The sequence below is a fragment of the Taudactylus pleione genome, unplaced genomic scaffold, assembly GCF_031769625.1.
Source record: "Taudactylus pleione unplaced genomic scaffold, aTauple2 ptg000010l, whole genome shotgun sequence".
In the NCBI taxonomy this organism is placed as follows: domain Eukaryota; kingdom Metazoa; phylum Chordata; class Amphibia; order Anura; family Myobatrachidae; genus Taudactylus; species Taudactylus pleione.
In genome coordinates this window covers 10,126,839-10,146,154 of record NW_028284413.1, presented here as the reverse complement: position 1 = coordinate 10,146,154, position 19,316 = coordinate 10,126,839, and the positions used below count along the sequence as shown (strand labels likewise).

Below are 19,316 nucleotides of genomic sequence, written 5' to 3'. Positions count from 1 at the left end.
TATATATATATATATTTCATTTAATAAGTGTATTGCCGGTCATTAGTAAGTATAAATATATATAAATATATATACAGTATAGTATCAATATTATTTGTATAAAAAGAAACCCACAGCATTATATAATGATACTATGTATGCATGCATGTGTTTATATTATATTTTAAGGTCTATTTATTAAGAGTCCTCTATTAATTGGAGGGAAGGTTGGCTGAGGGGTTGGCCCTAAGGTGGCTGGTGCTTGTCCATTTATAAAAATGGTTTGAGGCTGCCAACTGACAGGTAACTTTTTAGACAGTTTAGATGCCCAGAAGATCTGTAAAGCAGGATGCCCTGTATTCTGTGTAGAGCAAAGCTCCCATCGCTTCCCAGACCTGGCACATGCTACAAACACATGCCCCTGCTGCCCATGTCCCTTTGTGACATCACAGTGTGGGTGTGAGAGCGGATCATCTATCTCCTAGTTACACCACCAGAGAGTGACAGTAGCTGCTTAGTCTTAGTACCAGCAGTTACAGGCTCATGGAGCTGTCTCGTGTGCAGTGGTGCTGCAAGCAAGTGGTCCTTTGGATGCCAGTGGTCCTCGTTACACTGGGAGTGTGCTGGGGCTACCACGTGTATGTGTCTGAGCTATGTATTGGTGAGTACTGTACTTTCTGCTGACCCTAAACTAACAAATGCCCTGTCACCCAGGAGGGGAATGCACATCAGGTCTTGTGTGATTGTACCAATCTTCTGTGTTACATATACATGTACATGTGTATACATGTGTATATATGTATATATATATATATATATATATATATATATATATGTATGACATAATATAAACTGGGGCACTTCTGTATGACATAATATAAACTGGGGCACTTCTGTGTGACATTATATTATTTAGGTACTGTATAATATAATATAAACTGGGGCACTTCTGTGTGATATAATATAAACTGGGGCACTTCTGTGTGACATTATATTATTTAGGTACTGTATGACATAATATAAACTGGGGCACTTCTGTGTGACATTATATTAATTAGTAACTGTATGAAAATCAGTTGAAAAATACACCAAGTAGGATTTTCATAACAGTGCGTTGCCTATTTTTCATGTGTTCACAAGTACAGGTGCTATAGATTGCATCAGATATTATGCAAGATGATATTATATACACTGGAAAGCTAGAAAGAAAAGCAATATATTTAGTAAAAGATGCAGACAGGATTGGTGCAGTTTAATGTTTTCAGCCCTTTAAATAGAAAGAAGCATGTAGAACCCAATTCAAATTCTCCTTCAAATATTGAGTCTCATACTAGTTCCAAATATATTTTTATATGAGCTATAGAAAATGAATCCGTATTTTTTAATTCTAAAGAAACCTTTCAAAAACAGCAAACAGTAATGTAAGCAAATTTATTTTTTATCTTCCTTTTACTGCAGAAACAATACAATCAGACACTGAAAGAGGTAAGTTCTTAAATAACTATTATTTATCTATAGCAGCCAGTGTTTTTAATTGAGAATTTTTTAGAAAGTATTTTTTCTTTTTTTTTAATTATTTACAAAGTTACTTAAGACAGAATGATGCTACAGTATTTATTGTGTAAAACAGTGGCTAACAACAAAAAGGGAAGTTTTTTTGCCCTTATATGGGGGAAAAAAATAAAAGTGTCTATGACTTATTAATGGCTAAGTAAACAAAACAAAAACTTGTATACAAACATCAACAGATAACAGACAGTGGAATAGGTTTAAAGGGAGGACAAGTGCTCCAATTGTGAAGCGCAACGGAATATGTTGCGCTATATAAGAAACTGTTAATAAATAAATAAGTGCTTAGGGGGGATAGTACAGATATAGCCATGCTCATCTATGCCGCGAAGAGAGCGCATCGCGGCATGGATGGCGCAGCTAGTGTTCCCGCGTCTATGGCCGCAGACAACAATGGGGAGAACGCCGACTGCGCCTAGTCGCGGCCTGGCAAACGCTGCGCTATGCCAGCTTGCATCGCGGCATGGATGGCGTGACTAGTGTGCCTACATCTATGGCCACAGGCTACAATGGGGAGAACGCCGGTCGCGCCTAGTCACAGCCCGGCGAATGCTGCGCTATGCCGCGATGCATGTGCCCGTATGCACACATCACGGCAATAATGTACGCGGTTACATCTGTAGTTATTATTGTTACGCAGGGGATAGAGAGAGGTGAAAGGGCATAGTAAATAGGGATGCATCAGGATAGGTGCTGTATTTAAGGGACTAAGGGGATCAGGAGATGGTAGGGGCAGTATGCTGTGGAATTGAGAAGCTTTTTTGCCACCCTGGATTGCATCTACTGCAAATTGAAATGTTGCTTTGCTGATAATTTTATTTTTTATTTCTTCTGTATATATGCACAAATTGAACCGATTTGGATTTCATTGCAAGAATTTACAGTCATTTAATTTACTATTATGATATTTCTTTGAACATGGATTGATTACCTTATATTGTCCTCTTTTTAGCTTTTCGACAGCACCTATCTGATCTCTACCTTTTACATTTTGCTGTTATTTTATGTATTTATGGTAATTTTACAGAACCCCCTCATCCAATTGCTAATTATTTCTTCTCAGGGACTAGTATCATAATAATAATAATAATAATAATAATAATAATAATAATAATAATAATAATGAGAAGAAGAAGAAGAAGAATAAAAAAAGTCCCAAGAAAAATTAGGCTAATACACTATTTATTTCTCCCTGATGGGGGTTCCCTTAATGCTGCTATTGCTCAGCGGCAATGCAATGGAGTGTATCAGTCTTTTTGAGGTAGCACTTGTTATAGTTAGAAGATGTGGAGAAGGAGCCCTAAATATAAAACAGATATATAGAGCAGCATTTGGGCTGATTGTGAGTCAGAGGCTAGTCCAAATGCGGACACAGATATCTGCAAACTGCGCAGGCTCCGACCACACATACACACACGGACAGAGGTTGAAAGTTCGGACGGATTGATCCGTCAGTTGATGGATCTCTCTTTGCATGAAATGGGCATTTCTGGGCGGCAATTGGGTGGCTATCATTCATCGCACACAACCGACCCATCTCATGGGAGTGGCATGGGAGTGTTGCCGGCGTGTAGGCAGATGTCCGGGCACGTTGGTGAGGTGCAGATTGAGATGTGACACCTGTCTCAGATGGATGTTATGCACTTATCAAGAGGTCAGTGAAAGTCTGCATACTAATGATGACAGTGGGCAGAATGATGCATACGCCTGAAGATGGAGTGATACTGTCATAGACAGTGGCGTCCCTATGGGGGTGCAGGCCACACCCTGTTTTCACCCTCGAAGAGGGTGATACCAAAATGCCGGCTCCTTCTCAGTGACAGGAGCAGGGTGCAGCAGTGTGACATTTTCCTGCAGCACTCGGCACCTGTCACAGAGGAGGAGCCGACAGTGCAGGTACTAGTCTCCAGGGGCAGCCTATCATCTCCAAGGATGCTGGGCACACCCCTGGAGTAATGCAATAGGGATTTCCTGATAGGCCATGCCCACTTATGTTAGGCCACACACCCTTTTCATACGCACACAGCTCTTGCACACAAGGGGAGTTATGAGGTGCGCACCGGGTGTCACAAGACACCTCTGGCAGATACTCTCGTTAGCATAAGGCAGTAAAGAGGCTGCTGCAGCAAGCTGGCATACAGGCCGTGGATGCATCCGACACAGAATCAGGACCAGAGTGTTGGAAATACATGGGCTTCAAAGGGTCGACACAGAAATGGTTGACACAGAATAGGTTGACACATGGTTTTTCATGAATTTTCATGATTTTTAGGGCTAGGGTTAGGATTGGGTTTAGGGTTAGGCACTTGGTGGAAGGTTAGGGATAGGCCGCGGAAGGAGATGGTTAGGTTTAGGCACAAAAGGGGAGGGTTATGTTTAGGCACTAAGGGGGGGTTAGGGTGAGGATTAGGGTTAATAAATATATATATATATGAACTTTTTTAGTGTTTACCATCATTTGTGTGTCAACTTTTTGACCTGTAGACCATTTGACTGTCTATTTAGACTAGGGGTGTGCACCGGCCACTTTTCGTGTTTTGTGTTTTGGTTTTTGATCTTTCTTCGTGTTTTGGATCTGGATTGGTTTTGCCAAAACCACCCTTCAGTGTTTTGGGTTCTGGGTTTTGTGTTTTGGATCTGTATTTTTTTTAAAAAAAGCATAAAAACAGCTAAAATCACAGAATGTGTTGATTTTTCTGCTCCTATGCTATTATTAACCTCAAAAACCTTAATTTCCACTAATTTCCAGTCTATTCTGAACACCTCACACCTCACAATAGTGTTTTTATGTCCAAAAGGTTGCACCGAGGTAGATGGATGACTATGCTAAGCGACACGAGTGGGCGGCACAAACACGTGGCCCATCTAGGAGTGACACTGCAGTGGCAGACAGGATGGCAGTTTGAAAAACTAGGCCCCAAACAGTACATAATGCAAAGAAAAAAAAGAGGTGCAAGATGGAATTGTCCTTGGGCCCTCCCACCCACCCTTATGTTGTATAAACAGGACATGCACACTTTAACAAACCAATCATTTCAGCGCCAGGGTCTGCCACACGACTGTGGCTGAAATGATTGGTTCATTTGGGCCCCCACAAAACAAGCAGGCAATTAATCTGGCCCTGCACAAACTGGCTCTACGGAGGCAAGATGTCGTCCTCATCCTCCTCATTCACCGATTCCTCACCCTCTTCAGTGTTGTGTACATCCTCATCCTCACAGAGTATTAATTCGTCCCCGCTGGAATCCACCACCACAGGTCCCTCTGTACGTTCTGGAGGCTGGTCTCCCTCGAAAAGTTGATAATTCATTTTTATGAACATCATCTTCTCCACATTTTGTGGAAGCAACCTCCTACGCCTTTTGCTGACAAGGTTCCCGGCTGCACTAAACACTCTTTCGGAGTGCACACTGGAGGGGGGCAACTCAGGTAAAATAGAGCCAGTTTGTACAGGGGCCTCCAAATTGCCTCTTTTTCCTGCCAGTACATGTACGGAATGTTTGACATGCCTACTTGGATGCTGTCACCGATGTAATCCTTTAACAGACAGACGCACGCTTGTCGCTGCTGCTTTGAGGACAGTATCATATGCAGTGACAGAAGACTTGTCAGAAATTGTTGGCACGTCCTTCAGTCCGGACCAGATGTCCAAACCGGCCCTTGACTTATGACACAGGTGCACGCTTGGCGCTGCTACTGTGTTGATGCACGTGTGGCTACATCGCACACAAGTCACAAACACATAAAAAAAAAAGTTTTTTATTTCTTGGAGCACTTTGAGGGTTACACCACCCTTTAACAGACAGATGCACGCTTGTTGCTGCTGCTTTGAGGATGCAAGTGCTGCTACAGCCCACACAATTCACAAAGACAGAAAAAAAGAAGAATTTTTTTATTGTTTGTGGAGCGCACTTTGAGGGTTACATCACCCTTTAACAGACAGACGCACGCTTGTCGCTGCTGCTTTGAGGATGCAGGTGGAATCTAGACGGGATTTGGAACCGGGGACACACTACCTCCATCAATTGTCTAAATCCCACTGCACTAATGGCGGATACCGGACGCATGTCTAACACCAACATAGCAGTCAAGGCCTCAGTTATACGTTTTGCTTCAGGATGACTGCTGTCGTACTTCATCTTCCTCGCTAAGGACTGTTGGAGGGTCAATTGTTTAGTAAAAGTAGTGGTGTTCCTACTTCCTCTCTGGGATGATGAACAACTCCCAGCAGCAGCAACAGCACTAGGAGGAAGTGGTTCTTGATCTTTCCCTATTTTATTTTTATCGGAGAAAGTTTGGTCCTCCATTTATGTTATATTGATATATACGTGCGGCTAAGGCGCACACAAACACAGAAAATATTTTTTTATTTTTGCTGGAGAGTAGTGCACTTTGTGGGTTACACCACCCTTTAAGAAATGAGTCGGCTCTTTACTTATGGGACACAGGCGCACGCTTGGCGCTGCTACTTTGTTGATGCACGTGCGGCTACAGTGCACACAATTCACAAACACAGAAAATATTTTTTTATTTTGTTTGGAGTGCCCTTTGGGGGTTACAGCACCCTTTAGCGGTCAATCCAGCCGGCCCTTTATTTATGGGACACAGGCGCACGCTTGGCACTACTTTGTTGATGCACGTGCGGCTACTGCGCACACAATTCACAAACACAAAAAAATATATTTTTTTATTTTGTTTGGAGTGCCCTTTGGGGGTTACAGCACCCTTTAGCGGTCAATCCAGCCGGCCCTTTACTTATGACACAGGCGCACACTTGGCACTACTTTGTTGATGCACGTGCGGCTACTGCGCACACAATTCACAAACACAGAAAATATTTTTTTATTTTGTTTGGAGTGTACTTTGGGGGTTACAGCACCCTTTAACGGTCAAGCCAGCTGGCCCTTTACTTATGACACAGGCGCACGCTTGGCACTACTTTGTTGATGCATGTGCGGCTACTGCGCACACAATTCACAATACAAAAAAATATATTTTTTTATTTTGTTTGGAATGCCCTTTGGGGGTTACAGCACCCTTTAACGGACAAGCCAGCCGACCTTTTACTTATGGGACACAGGCGCACGCTTGGCACTGCTCCTTCGTTGATGCACGTGCAGCCACAGTGCACACAATTCACAAACACAGAAAAACATTTTTTATTTTGTTTGGAGTGCCCTTTGGGGGTTACAGCACCCTTTAGCGATCAATCCAGATGGCCCTTTATTTATGGGACACAGGTGCACGCTTGGCACTACTTTGTTGATGCACGTGCGGCTACTGCGCACACAATTCACAAACACAAAAAAATATATTTTTTTATTTTGTTTGGAGTGCCCTTTGGGGGTTACAGCACCCTTTAACGGACAAGCCAGCCGACCTTTTACTTATGGGACACAGGCGCACGCTTGGCACTGCTCCTTCGTTGATGCACGTGCAGCCACAGTGCACACAATTCACAAACACAGAAAAACATTTTTTATTTTGTTTGGAGTGCCCTTTGGGGGTTACAGCACCCTTTAGCGATCAATCCAGACGGCCCTTTATTTATGGGACACAGGTGCACGCTTGGCACTACTTTGTTGATGCACGTGCGGCTACTGCACACACAATTCACAAACACAAAAAAAAAATATATTTTTATATAATTTGTTTGGAGTGCCCTTTGGGGGTTACAGCACCCTTTAACGGACAAGCCATCCGGCCTTTTACTTATGGGACACAGGCGTACACTTGGCGCTGCTCCTTTGTTGATGCACGTGCAGCCACAGTGCACACAATTCACAAACACAGAAAAAATATTTTTTTTTTAGCACTTGGGGGGAGCACCCATGATGGACAGAGCACCCCCTGGACAACACTACAGCACCCCTTTAGGACTGGGACACTGCACAGGAATTTGGAGTGGACACAGCCCCTATGGACAACTGACTGCACAACACAGTCCAGCCAGCCCCTATGGACAACAGCAGCACAGCGCAGCACAGCACAACACTACACTGCACTACAACACTACACTACACAGCCCAGCCAGCCCTAACTCCCACCCTCCCTCTTCACTGTCCACAGTCGAGTGAGAAAATGGCGCCGACGCGGGTATACTTATTTAGGATCCAAAACCCGCGAGACCCGGAAGGCGGGATGATGACGTTTTGCCTCGATTTCAGATCCGAGTCAGGTGGGAAAAGTTGAGCCTGACTCGGATCGGGGGGGCTCGGGGGGGTTCAGATTTCAGAAATCCGAACCCGCTCACCCCTAATTTAGACACTGCCGATCTTTTATATCACACCCCATATTTCTCCCAGGCAGCCTCAGTGGGCCACCCCCTCAGATCCCGGCATCCTCTAGCAGCCGCCTAATGGAAGCGCAAACCCTGTATATAAGCCTTGTATAATACCCACAAAAACTGGGGTGTTTTTCAATGATTTAAGCTTAGTGAAATTATATAAAAATAGTAAAAAATATGAAGAGGAAAAAGGAAATACGATTTGATAAAAAACAAAGCTGTGTTCTATACCTATGATTCCAGGGGGTAGATTCACTAAAGCTTCTAAACCAGAGAAGTGGAGGTGGTGCCCATAATAACCAATCAGATTCTGTCTATGATTTTGTAGAATGCATTAGAGAAATGATAGGCAGAATGAAGGACACCCAAGTAAAATGCAGAGCTGATTGTGTTGTGGTGCTAACATAGAGGTCCCAGCAAGGTGGGAAAGCATTGGAGTCAGCAGCAATGGGTGGCAAAAGTTGTTATGGGGGAAAGTGAGTTAAACTTGTAATAAGTTGAGCAGAGGTAGCTCTCTTGGTCTTGGTGTAACTATAAAGCTGGAGGAATGATGGAACTTATAGGGGTCTATTTACTAAACAGTGTTAGGAGATAAAGTGAACGGTGATAAGGTACCAGCCAATCAGCTCCTAACTGCCATGTCACAGGCTGTGTTTGAAAAATGGCAGCTAGTAGCTGATTGGCTGTTACCTTATATCCGTTCACTTTATCTCCTAACATAGCTTAGTAAATAGACCCCACAGTCTTATAACAGCTGAAGGGTTGCAGTTTTTTAGGCCATGTTAGTTTGTTTGATTGTGATGAGTTGTGTTTTACTAACTTTGGTTTTACTGTTCTAGTTATCTGCTTGGTGTTTTTTCACCTGCTTTTGATAATCTCTCTGTGGTCCTATTGGACAACGGTACGTTCAAGACCAGCAAAACCACCCAAAGAGGTAAATATCAATGTACAATATTAATTTATTGTGTTTCATACCTGTATCTACTACAACACCAAGGGGTCTATTTACTAAACAGTGTTAGGTGACAGAGTGAAAAGTGATAAGGTAACTGCCATCTCACAGGCTGTGTTTGAAAAATGACAGTTGGGAGCTGATTGGCTGGCACCTTATCACTTTTCACTCTGTTTCCTAACTAGGGATGAGCGGTTCCACAGAATCCAAACCGCTCCAAACATAGGGGATCTGGGTCCACCCGAATGCTGTTCAGGTGTTCCCCACCTGACTCGGATCCCCCTTCGAGGCCGAGCAGCAGCCTCCTGACGTGGGATCCTGGAGAGAGAATCCGACATCAGGGCTCCACAAGTGTATGGCAGAACGCAGTTAGAGCGGTCTGCCCTACACTGTAACAAACACGCTGCCGCGCTGGCGGCAGTGTGTTTGTTATAGCAGCCAATGAGAGTCAGACAGACTCTCATTGGCTGCTGCGTAAAAGGAGGGAGCCGGCTGGAGCTCAGTCATGAGCTCCGTCTTCTGGCTCCCCCCGCTGCAGGTGCAGAGAGGAGCGGACGGTCACGTTCATGGCATTGTGTGTGTTTGTGTAAGGGGGTGCTACTGGGGGCACTGCATGGTATGGGGGGGATGGTGGCTACTAATGAAGTACAGAACCCTCTGGATCCGCAATTAGAAGAAATCCCAATGTCCATAGAGTGACTGTTGAAATGGCTTAACGTGTTTCGCTGGATATTAGAGCTCCAGCTTCTAACTAGAGGTTTTTATCATATATTTTTTCCACATGTATTAATTGTTTACAATAAATGTGTATATTGTCTATTTAGACATCCGCTTCTCATCTATTCATTTTTATTTATTTATCTATTTTTATAGTATATTAGCTATTGAGCGCCAGTCTCTCTATTTTTACAGCAGCACAATGCCAACTTCATATGGCGTAAACTGTGGGGGCCAAGCTCTGGAAGGATTCCTGACATCTATCACATCCTCCATAGACACCTATGGGGGTTGCGGATGCTGTCGGAAGTGGAGAGACTAGATATCAGAGAAATCTGCTATGATCCCTCCTTAGTCATACTTGCCTACGCTCCCGGAAGTCGCGGGAGGCTCACGATTTTTCAGGTAACCTCCCGTACCTCTGGAATAGTAGGCATGGAGATCGGCGGGTCCATGAGTAGGAGCGGAGCTTAATGACGAGATTCTACAAGAATCTCCTAATCTGGCCACACCCCCTATTTAAATATGCATTATTTGCAGCAATTTACTGTAAGGGGCGGGCTTAATGATGCAAAATGCCCTCCCTCCCATCACCGCCCACCTGCTTCTACTCCCAGGGAGGAAGAATAATACGTAGGCAAGTACAGTATGTCCTTAGTGTATCTGGGGAGTACTTAGTATTTGTGGATATCCCCCCACCCCAAAAACAGATCTTTTCAGGGAATATGCTGCAAATATTTCTTGATAAATATTTGCAGCATAGATTGAATAAATAGTGTCCAAAATAGTAACTCAACTGATCCAGAACACGATTAAATATTTGACTGGGTACAGGATCATTGGAAATAATGTTTTCCATTTTGAGAGCTGCTTACATGTATTGCACTATCCCTGGTAATATCATTAAAACACAAGAGGTATATTTACTAAAGGTCGATTTTAATCGATTTATAATTCATCAAAATCGATGTTGGGTTTCTGGGTCTTAATCACACATTTACTAACCTTTACTTTTTTAAGCATTAGCAAATGTGTGATTTAGCTTCAGAAACAAAACATCTATGTTAATCGATTAAAATCGACCTTTAGTAAATATACCCCTAAAAGTTCTATATTTTGACTCCAGTGACCCTTATAGGGGAAAAATAATGCAAGAGGGGCATGAAAGTCTTCTTGGCTGGCAACCTCTGCAAGACTTCTTACGTACAGAAATCCTCATGTGAAATAAAAATAAACTTAGAGAGGGAAGTGTAATAAACTGGGATTTGTGCACATCGCTGTCTTTAGGCATTTTTCGTCATAAGATTTAAAGGGGGATATTTTATCCTTAATAAGATATTTTATCCTTAATAAAATCACTGCTTTAAATCCTGCTACAAAAAAATGCCAGAAATCAGTGATGTTGCAGACGTTATATTTCTCACAAAGGTGGAGATTTATCAAATCTTCATGAGAGATTAAGTGAAGAGAGATAAAGTACCAACCAATCGGTTTCTATCATTTATCAAACACATTGATCACACAGTAGTCGCCATCCTAATGCTATCCTGTGTCTGTGCTTTACCTTAGTTTTATTTATCGGAGTCTGACAAGGAGTTGTACAAGGAGAAGCAGACGCAAGAAGACAAGCAGCTTATTCTCTGGGCAGCTGCTAATCGCTTGCCCATCAATACAATATCAGGTACAAAAGGTGGAAAACTAAGAAGGGAAGAGGTTATCTCATGGTGAGACGTGTCTGCAGGGGTGGATCGGGGGGGTGATCAGGGCAATCGTCCCCACTTCACAAGACTTCTCTCCTACCCACTACACATTAGGAAGGGAGAGATCAGAGACTGCTGCTGCTCAGTGGCAGCAGTCTCCCTTCCCAGCCCTCTTGGGAGGGTCCAGGGAGGCTGTTGCCACTAAGCAGCAGTAGTCTCGGCTCTCTCATTGCCTGATGTGCTGCTGTGTTATATAGCGCCCAGCAGTAGTGGGCAGGAGAGAATTGTTCATTCAGTGTGAGTGAAGTTTAGATTAGGCCAGTGGTTCCCAAACTTTTTGGAATCACGTCGCCCTAGAGTATCAGCATTATTTCCAAGGCACCCCTGGGCCAAAAGTTTCTTATTGAGAAATTCAGCAAACTTAAATGAAGTAAATTGTGATTATATGTCACCCTTAGGTTCAGTTATGTGGCGATTGACAGGGCTGCACTTATATTTGTCCACATATTTGTTGATTTGTAGCCATTAGCGCTGGTTTTGCCATTCACATTGACTAAAAATAATTTTCTTTGGTACTGGACTATAAACCCGAGGCACCCCTGCAATTGCCCTGAGGCACCGGAGGGTGCCACGGCACAAGGGTTGGGAACCACTGGATTAGGCTAAGGACTGAGAACTTACATTTGTATCATTAAAACTCTTCCTCTACTGTACTGTTGGGTTTTATTAATTAACCTTTGTTTTCTTTTTATATAGTGATGAGATATTGTGATAAATGCCAGCTGCTGAAGCCTGACCGGTGCCACCATTGTTCAGCCTGTGATGTGTAAGTCCACAAATTGCTTCATATTTGCAATTTTGTCCTTGGTATAGAGTCACATAACTTATACCCTTTTCACTCATAACCTAAATACCCAGGTTTTTGCTAGTGCACGTGAACCGACCCGGGGGTGTAAACTATGGGGTCTATTCATCATCACTTAATTTCTAGAAAAGCAGGTGAAAATGAAAATTTTCATCTGCAATTGTAAAAATTAATTTTTCGGGCCATTCATCAAAAAGGTATTGCAGGGGGATATCACAGATATCTCCCGCTTACCTTTCTCTCCCGGAATGGCCCGCTGTCCCCATACACTAGTATGGGGACAGAATTCATCAAGTTCAAAAAATACAATATTTTTGGAGCTTGACTGTGGGAGCATTGCCATCTATGGGAAGGAGTCCCAGGTTACAATGTGGGATGCTTTCGGTTCTATCCGCCCCTGTCCGGCTCCTTCAGTCTAAAAGGAGCAGTGAAGCGCTTTGTGGAGACAGCTGATTTTTGGTTCAGCTGTCTCCCCACTCGCGTCAAGCTGTATGTCTCTCCAGTGCTCGCGTCAAGCTGTATGTTAATTATTGGTTCGGACCCCAATAATTAACATAATGAATAGAGCCCTATGTGTGAAAGGGGCTGACCTGGGTCGCAGTCCTGGGTCAGCAACCCTGTTTGGTAGCAGGGTTATTTCTGGGATCGACCCAGGTCGCCTGTAGTGTGAATGGCATATCCTGGGTCGTGATGACCTGGGTCATGTGAGCCACCCCCATCCCTCTTACCTGGCAGCAGCAGCCTCTCTCCCCAGCCAGCAGTGCTGCACTGTAATGGGACCAGGGAGGTTGCTGCCCCTGAGCAGCAGCAGCAGTCTCCTCTGCCAGAGCTGGGGGTAGCAATCACACTGAACGTCTGCCCCCCTCCTGGATTTGCCCCTGGCTGAGGTACTGCAAATATTTTTTTCTATAGTTTGTAGGATAGCAGTATCCTATATTGCATTTTGCTAACTGATTGTTTTAGTAAATTAACATTTTTGTGTATTTTTTTTACTTTCAGATGTGTACTGACGATGGACCATCATTGCCTTGGGTATGTGCTGGTTAGAGACTTGCAACTTGTCTGATGTGTTTTATATTTATTGCTTTGTGATTAACAAAGAAGTCTTGTGTTAATTACAGGCTGAATAACTGTGTTGGATTTTCCAATTACAAATCCTTCCTGCTGCTGGTAATGTACGCCTTGCTGTCTTGCTCTTTCGTTGCTGGTACAATTCTCCAATATTTCATTCTGTCCTGGAAGGTAAGATTGTCTTTCTGTTGTCCTGTGTGAGGTATATGTATGTGAGTTTCACCATTACTGGTTTTAAACATTTAAAAAAAAATCCTTGGACACATTGCCCCTGCAGTGTTACATGTTAGCACATCATTGGTGGCGATGTCTATAGGGACCTTGGTGAACTACAATTCCCATACTGATATGTTGGCTGATCATTGTTTTGCCTTTCAATACTGGTAATCAACAAATAGTAAAGTATAAAGTGTAGAAAAAAGGAATTGATGAGAAATGCATTCAACATTCACAATAATAGGGATTTCTACAGCACTAAATGTTGAATAAACAATAATTCAGGTGCTAATAAAACTATAAAAATATATATAGTGTTCCCAATGGTATGGTATCACCGTCAATATAGAAAATAAGCATCAGCAGCCCCATTTGAGCTCTTAGACACTCACTATAAAATTTATAGTGAGTATAATGACCCTCATCTGTATTTCCTTATAGTGACCCTCCTTGTCTGTATTTTCTTATATTGACCTCCTCTTTCTCTGTATTTTCTTATAGTGACCCCCTTGTCTATATATTCACTCTAGTGACCCCCTTGTCTGCATTTACCTTATAGTGACCCCCTTGTCTATATATTCACTCTAGTGACCCCCTTGTCTGCATTTACCTTATAGTGACCCTCTTGTCTGTATTTTCTCTAGAGTGACCCTTTTCTCTGTATATTCCCTATATTGAGCCCCCTTTTTCTGTATTATCCCTATAGTGACCCCCTTATCTGTATTTTCCCTATAGTGACCCTCTTGTCTGTATATTCCCTATATTGAGTCTCCCTTTTCTGTATTGTCTCTATAGTGACCTCTTGTCTGTATATTCCCTATAATAACCCCCTTGTCTGTAACTTTCTCTAGTGACCCTTCTTTTTTATTATTTCCCTATAGTGACTCCTCTTATCTGTATTTTCTCTATAGAGACTCCTCTTGTCTGTATTTTCCCTATATTGACTCCTCTTGTCTGTATTTTCCCTATAGGGACCCTCTTATCTGCAATTTGTGTATAGTGACCTACTTGTCTGTATATTCCCTATAGTGACCCCCTTTGTCTGTATATTCCCTATAGTGATCACCCTTGTCTGTATATTCACTATAGTGCCCCTCCTTGTCTGAATATTCCCTATAGTAACCCTCCTTGTCTGTATATTTCCTATAGTGACCACACTTGTCTGTATATTCCCTATATTAACCCTCCTTGTCTGTATATTGCCTATAGTGACCCTCCTTGACTGTATATCCCCTATAGTGACCCTCCTTGTCTGTATATTTCCTATAGTGACCACCCTTGTCTGTATATTCCCTATAGTGACCCTTCTTGTCTGTATTTTCCCAATAGTGACCCTCCTTGTCTGTATTTTCCCTATAGTGACCCTCATTGTCTGTCTATTTCCTATAGTGACCACCCTTGGCTGTATATCCCATATAGTGACCCTCCTTGTCTGTATATTCCCTATAGCAGGTGTGGGGAACCTTTTTTCTGCCGAGGGCCATTTTGATATATATTAAATTTTTTGTGGGCCCGGTGTAGGCCACACTCCCTCCATGTGATGTCACACAGGGGCGGAGCCACAATCGCCGGTGATCACAGCAATGCCTGGGGAATCCCGAGGATCCCCTGGGGAGCTGTAAGGGCAGCTCCTGGCAGCACTGCTGCATAGATTCTGGCTGCAGGATGCCATTCTAGGCACCCTGCTAGCCAGATGAGGCTAGCAGAGAAAAGCTCAGAGGGCCAGACCTAATGATTCCACGGGCCTTATACGGCCCCCGGGCCTGAGTTTCCCCATCCCTGCCCTATAGTGACCCTCCTTGTCTGTATATTCCCTATAGTGACCCTCCTTATCTGTATATTCCCTACAGTGATCCCCCTTGTCTGTATTATGTTTACCAAGCTTCTCAAACATGCTCTCCCCTCCTTGATGTCCCTTATTGTGTAACGCACCCCCACTCCCTCCAACCCCGTCTATATGCTGTTTAATGTTTTTAAAATGCTCTTCATCACCCCCCCTTTCCCCCAGTGTGTAATTACCATAATACACCCTCCTCCCTCTGCCTGTCTGTTCCTTCACACGGCTTCCCTTCCCCTATCCAGATTTCTTTAGTGCTCCCTGGCTCCCCCCGTAGTTTACATATTAAAGAAGAAGGGCCTTCCATCCTCAGTCTAACCCTGTCTGTCCCTGAACCAATAGCCCCTGTGCTGGCACCCTCTCTGCACTGGAACCCAGGGCACATGCCCCTGTTGCCCCACCCTCATTACGCCACTGTCTGAATCAGGCCCTTAATTCTTTAATACACACAGGGAAACATCTAAAACTATTCCACAGATAACATCAAAAAACAAGGCGGTGCCCACAGCTGCCAGTTATTCCGTCATTTCTTTAGCACAGTCTAGAATATTAAAGCAAATATCTAGTTCCTATGGCTACAGTACCTGATTTTCAGTTCCCTGTTTCTGAAGTCCCCTACATATTATAGTAACACAAAGGTTGGCTACTCTTTAGAGAAAGTAGATTAAGATATATATTTTGTGGATTTTCAGACTGCCCTTTAGACAGTTAAACATTAAAAAAAGATATCCTTTAATTAGGGATGTGCGCCGGACCATTTTTGCTGGATTTGGGTTTGGTTCTGATTTGTCGTCCGGCTTTGGATTGGGATTTGCCAAACCTGCTGTGATTGCTGGGGCGGGGCTTAGCGCCGGGGGTGGGGCTTAGCACCGGGGGGGAACAGCGGCGGCCGGTCGGCGCATGCGCGGGCACTTTGTCTCGTTTTTTTTTGTGAAAATACCGTGACTAGTGTGCGGATGGGATTCGCAGGGACAGAGCTTTCTCGCAAGCTCTGTCCCTGCAAGGGATTTGTAGTAAATTCCTGTGATATTGCCTGAATTCGCAATGCGAATTCAGTCGATAATATCACACTACAATCTGCATTCAACATGCAGATTGTAGTAAATAGAGCCCTAAGCGACAGACACCGCAGTTTAAAGCACATCTATGAAACATTGCCACTCACTGCCACTCACTACTGAGTCACAGTACTTGTGTGTTATGGACACACAGAGGGCTATTGCCCAAGGAGTCACAATGCTTGTATCCACAGAGGTCTATGCCCAAGGAGTCACAGTGCTTGTTTACACAGAGGGCTACTGCCCAAGGAGTCACAGTGCTTGTATACACAGAGGTCTATGCCCAAGGAGTCACAGTGCTTGTATACACAGAGGGCTATTGCCCAAGGAGTCACAATGCTTGTATACACAGAGGTCTATGCCCAAGGAGTCACAGTGCTTGTTTACACAGAGGGCTACTGCCCAAGGAGTCACAGTGCTTGTATACACAGAGGGCTACTGCACTGCCCAAGGAGTCACTTTACACTGTACTACTACACTACCCCTACAGTCACTTAACAGCACAGCCAGTAGCCACTAGTCTGGAGACTGGACACAGTCAACTTCCTTGCCGAACTCTGCGCAGCATGCGTGCCGAGTGACAAATGGCGCCGAAAATCCCGGCAGCGTGGCGCCATATATAGAGGCTGAACATCATCCAAGTCTCGCGAGAATCCGACATTGGGAGTATGATGTTCGGCCTCGAAGTGGGATCCAAGTCAGGCGGGAACACCCGAGTCGCGGCTCGGGTGGATTCGGATCGCCAGTGTTCGGAGCGGTTCGGATTCCACAGAATCTGAACTGCTCATCTCTACCTTTAATGCACATGTATTTTCTACATGCTCATTTACCCTGCCACTGGGCAAACATAAGTCTTAATAATCACTCTGCTCTTTTTCTCCCCTTTGCAGGATGAACAGAACACTGAAATATCTTTCAACATCCGTCGCCTGTTCTATGTATCTGCAGCATTGTCCATCATATTGTTGATGCTCTTCATCATTAACTGCTGTCTCTTAGTGAGAAACAGGCTGACAATTGGTAATGAAGCTCACTCATAGAATTATGGAAAGATAGTTAAATGATGGCGTAGTTTTCTCCATTAGCATTAGAGGGACAGAGATGATAGTGTAGCACCGTCCTGTAGGAGGAAGGCGCATAGAATAGGAAATAATTTGTTCTCCCTATAACCATCTGTAGTTTCATCGTAGGAAGTGGGCGAGGGAACTTTGGGGGTCATTCAGACCCCCAAAGTTCGCTCGCTAGCGGGTCGATGTTGTGAGAATGCGCATGCGCACGACGGAGGGAGCTCCGTCGTGCGCATGCGCGAGACCCGGCGAGCGACGAGAAATACGTCGCTCGGGGTCTCGCACCAAGGGGGCGTGCTGTCGATGGTGAGCCTACCATCTGAGTCCGGCCCCACTGACATCAGTAATGATGTCAGTGGGAGTGACTTTGGCTCTGATAGAGCCAAAATCACTCCTGGGCTTGCGGAAGCGAGACCCTACCGCAGGGTCTCGTCGCAAGCCCGATGGTCGCAATGGTCTTTGACCATCGCGACCATCATCATGGACGCTCGCATAAGCTGTGGGTGGTAACCCACAGGTATGCGAGCGTCCATGAGGACGCTCCAAAAACAGGTAGGAGGGCCCTGATTCAGAGCGAGCGCTCTGGTCAGAGCGTTCAGCTCTGAATCAGGCCCTTTATCTCTTCTTTTATTTGACCTAATATGCAAGAAAAATAAACATTTATTTATTGAACTTGCACTCACTGGTCATCTTCTACTGACAACTGCAGTGTAGCAGGAGGAAGATGTCAGGCCTTCTCCTGCTGAAGGATGCTATTACCCTGCCTCTGTTTACTGCCTGGAACATGTGTGTTATTGCCACTAAAAGTGTGGATACGTGGTTATTATACTGGATTTCCCTGGCCCTCATTTAGATAATGAGCTTCAAATGTGTTTTACTGTCAGATGAGAACATTTGTGTACTTCAGGATCTTAGTCTATTTCTTATATAGAGAGAAATTGCAGTATGATTACATTATTGGGGGCATTCATGAGTAAAAAGGTATAACACAGTCAGAGTCTATAGGTTGCTAGCACAATTTGGAGAATGTAAAGAAACACCTGCTTGGTTACACATAAACATCTGTGACTTATCCATGTTTTTTCTGTGTCCTCAATGTAGAACTGATCTTTAATGATGCCTCTTCTGCAAGAGATGGACTTCCTCTTGGTTACGAGAACTTTCAAAGAGTATTTGGGCATCAGAAGATGTATTGGCTGCTACCTATAAATACAAGGTAAGCTGGTAATGTATAAATAAAATTGTAATCTGAAATGTCAGCACACATGTGGGACCTAATAAACAGCATGTGCCTATAGGATGTGTAGTACTAAGATTAGATCAGCCATCACTGCTTTAAATCTACTGTGTTAGTTCAGGTCTCCCAACATTACTGTTTTTTAAAGGCATTTTGCCACTGAAAATTATAATCAATAATATGTCTCTATCTGGCTATATAACCTTCAAACATGTTGAAATCAATGCTGCCTCACGATCCTCTGCCTATCTGAAAGAGACCAGGTAGACACAGTGATGGATCCAGGGGGGCAATCAGGACTCTGATCGATCCCCTCCCCTCGCCATCCCCTGGATCTGTCACTGAGTAGGCAGGTGGGAGGAGAGAGTACATAGAGTACTATTTGAATTATCTTTATTATTATCATAACTCTTATCTAACAACTGCTCTGTCTAATAACTGAACTGCTCTCTCTTTTATTACAGCCTGGGAGACGGATATTCTCTGCCAACTGAACATTACGATCCAGAGAAATATGCAGAGTAAAACTGGGCAGGGCCGGATTAATTATGGGGCAGGTGAAGATGCAGTGCAAGGCCCCCCATGATAGTAGGCCACAGAATCCACTACAGTGCAGACAGAAAAAGAAAAATCCTGTCAGCACCAACAGCATTCTGAAGCCCTGACCATTTACCTCCTGGGCCCCTGAAACATCACCCATTCACAACCCCACCCACCCCACTCAGGTGGTAGGTTTATTGAACTCCATCTCCCCTGGGGAGA

At 44.0% G+C, this 19,316-nt stretch overlaps 1 protein-coding gene across 1 annotated transcript; it reads left to right on the top strand.

Moving 5' to 3' along the window:
* Positions 1-522: 522 nt before the first annotated feature.
* On the top strand, positions 523-19,079 carry LOC148542688 (palmitoyltransferase ZDHHC20-like). Its single transcript, XM_088467441.1, has 10 exons — positions 523-640; positions 1,438-1,464; positions 8,674-8,768; positions 11,073-11,184; positions 11,960-12,029; positions 13,068-13,100; positions 13,190-13,310; positions 17,141-17,270; positions 18,419-18,533; positions 19,019-19,079. Exons 1-10 carry the CDS (start codon positions 523-525, stop codon positions 19,077-19,079), a joined length of 882 nt encoding a protein of 293 aa, XP_088323567.1.
* Positions 19,080-19,316: the final 237 nt, after the last annotated feature.

What these genes read in the sequence shown, in the direction of transcription:
- LOC148542688 (XM_088467441.1), top strand. Translation starts at nt 523, where the DNA reads ATGGAGCTGTCTCGTGTGCAGTGGTGCTGCAAGCAAGTGGTCCTTTGG. An exon ending in ATTTCATTCTGTCCTGGAAG is followed by an intron (nt 13,311 to 17,140) that starts GTAAGATTGTCT and finishes TCCCCTTTGCAG; the next exon opens with GATGAACAGAACACTGAAAT. An exon ending in CTGCTACCTATAAATACAAG is followed by an intron (nt 18,534 to 19,018) that starts GTAAGCTGGTAA and finishes CTTTTATTACAG; the next exon opens with CCTGGGAGACGGATATTCTC.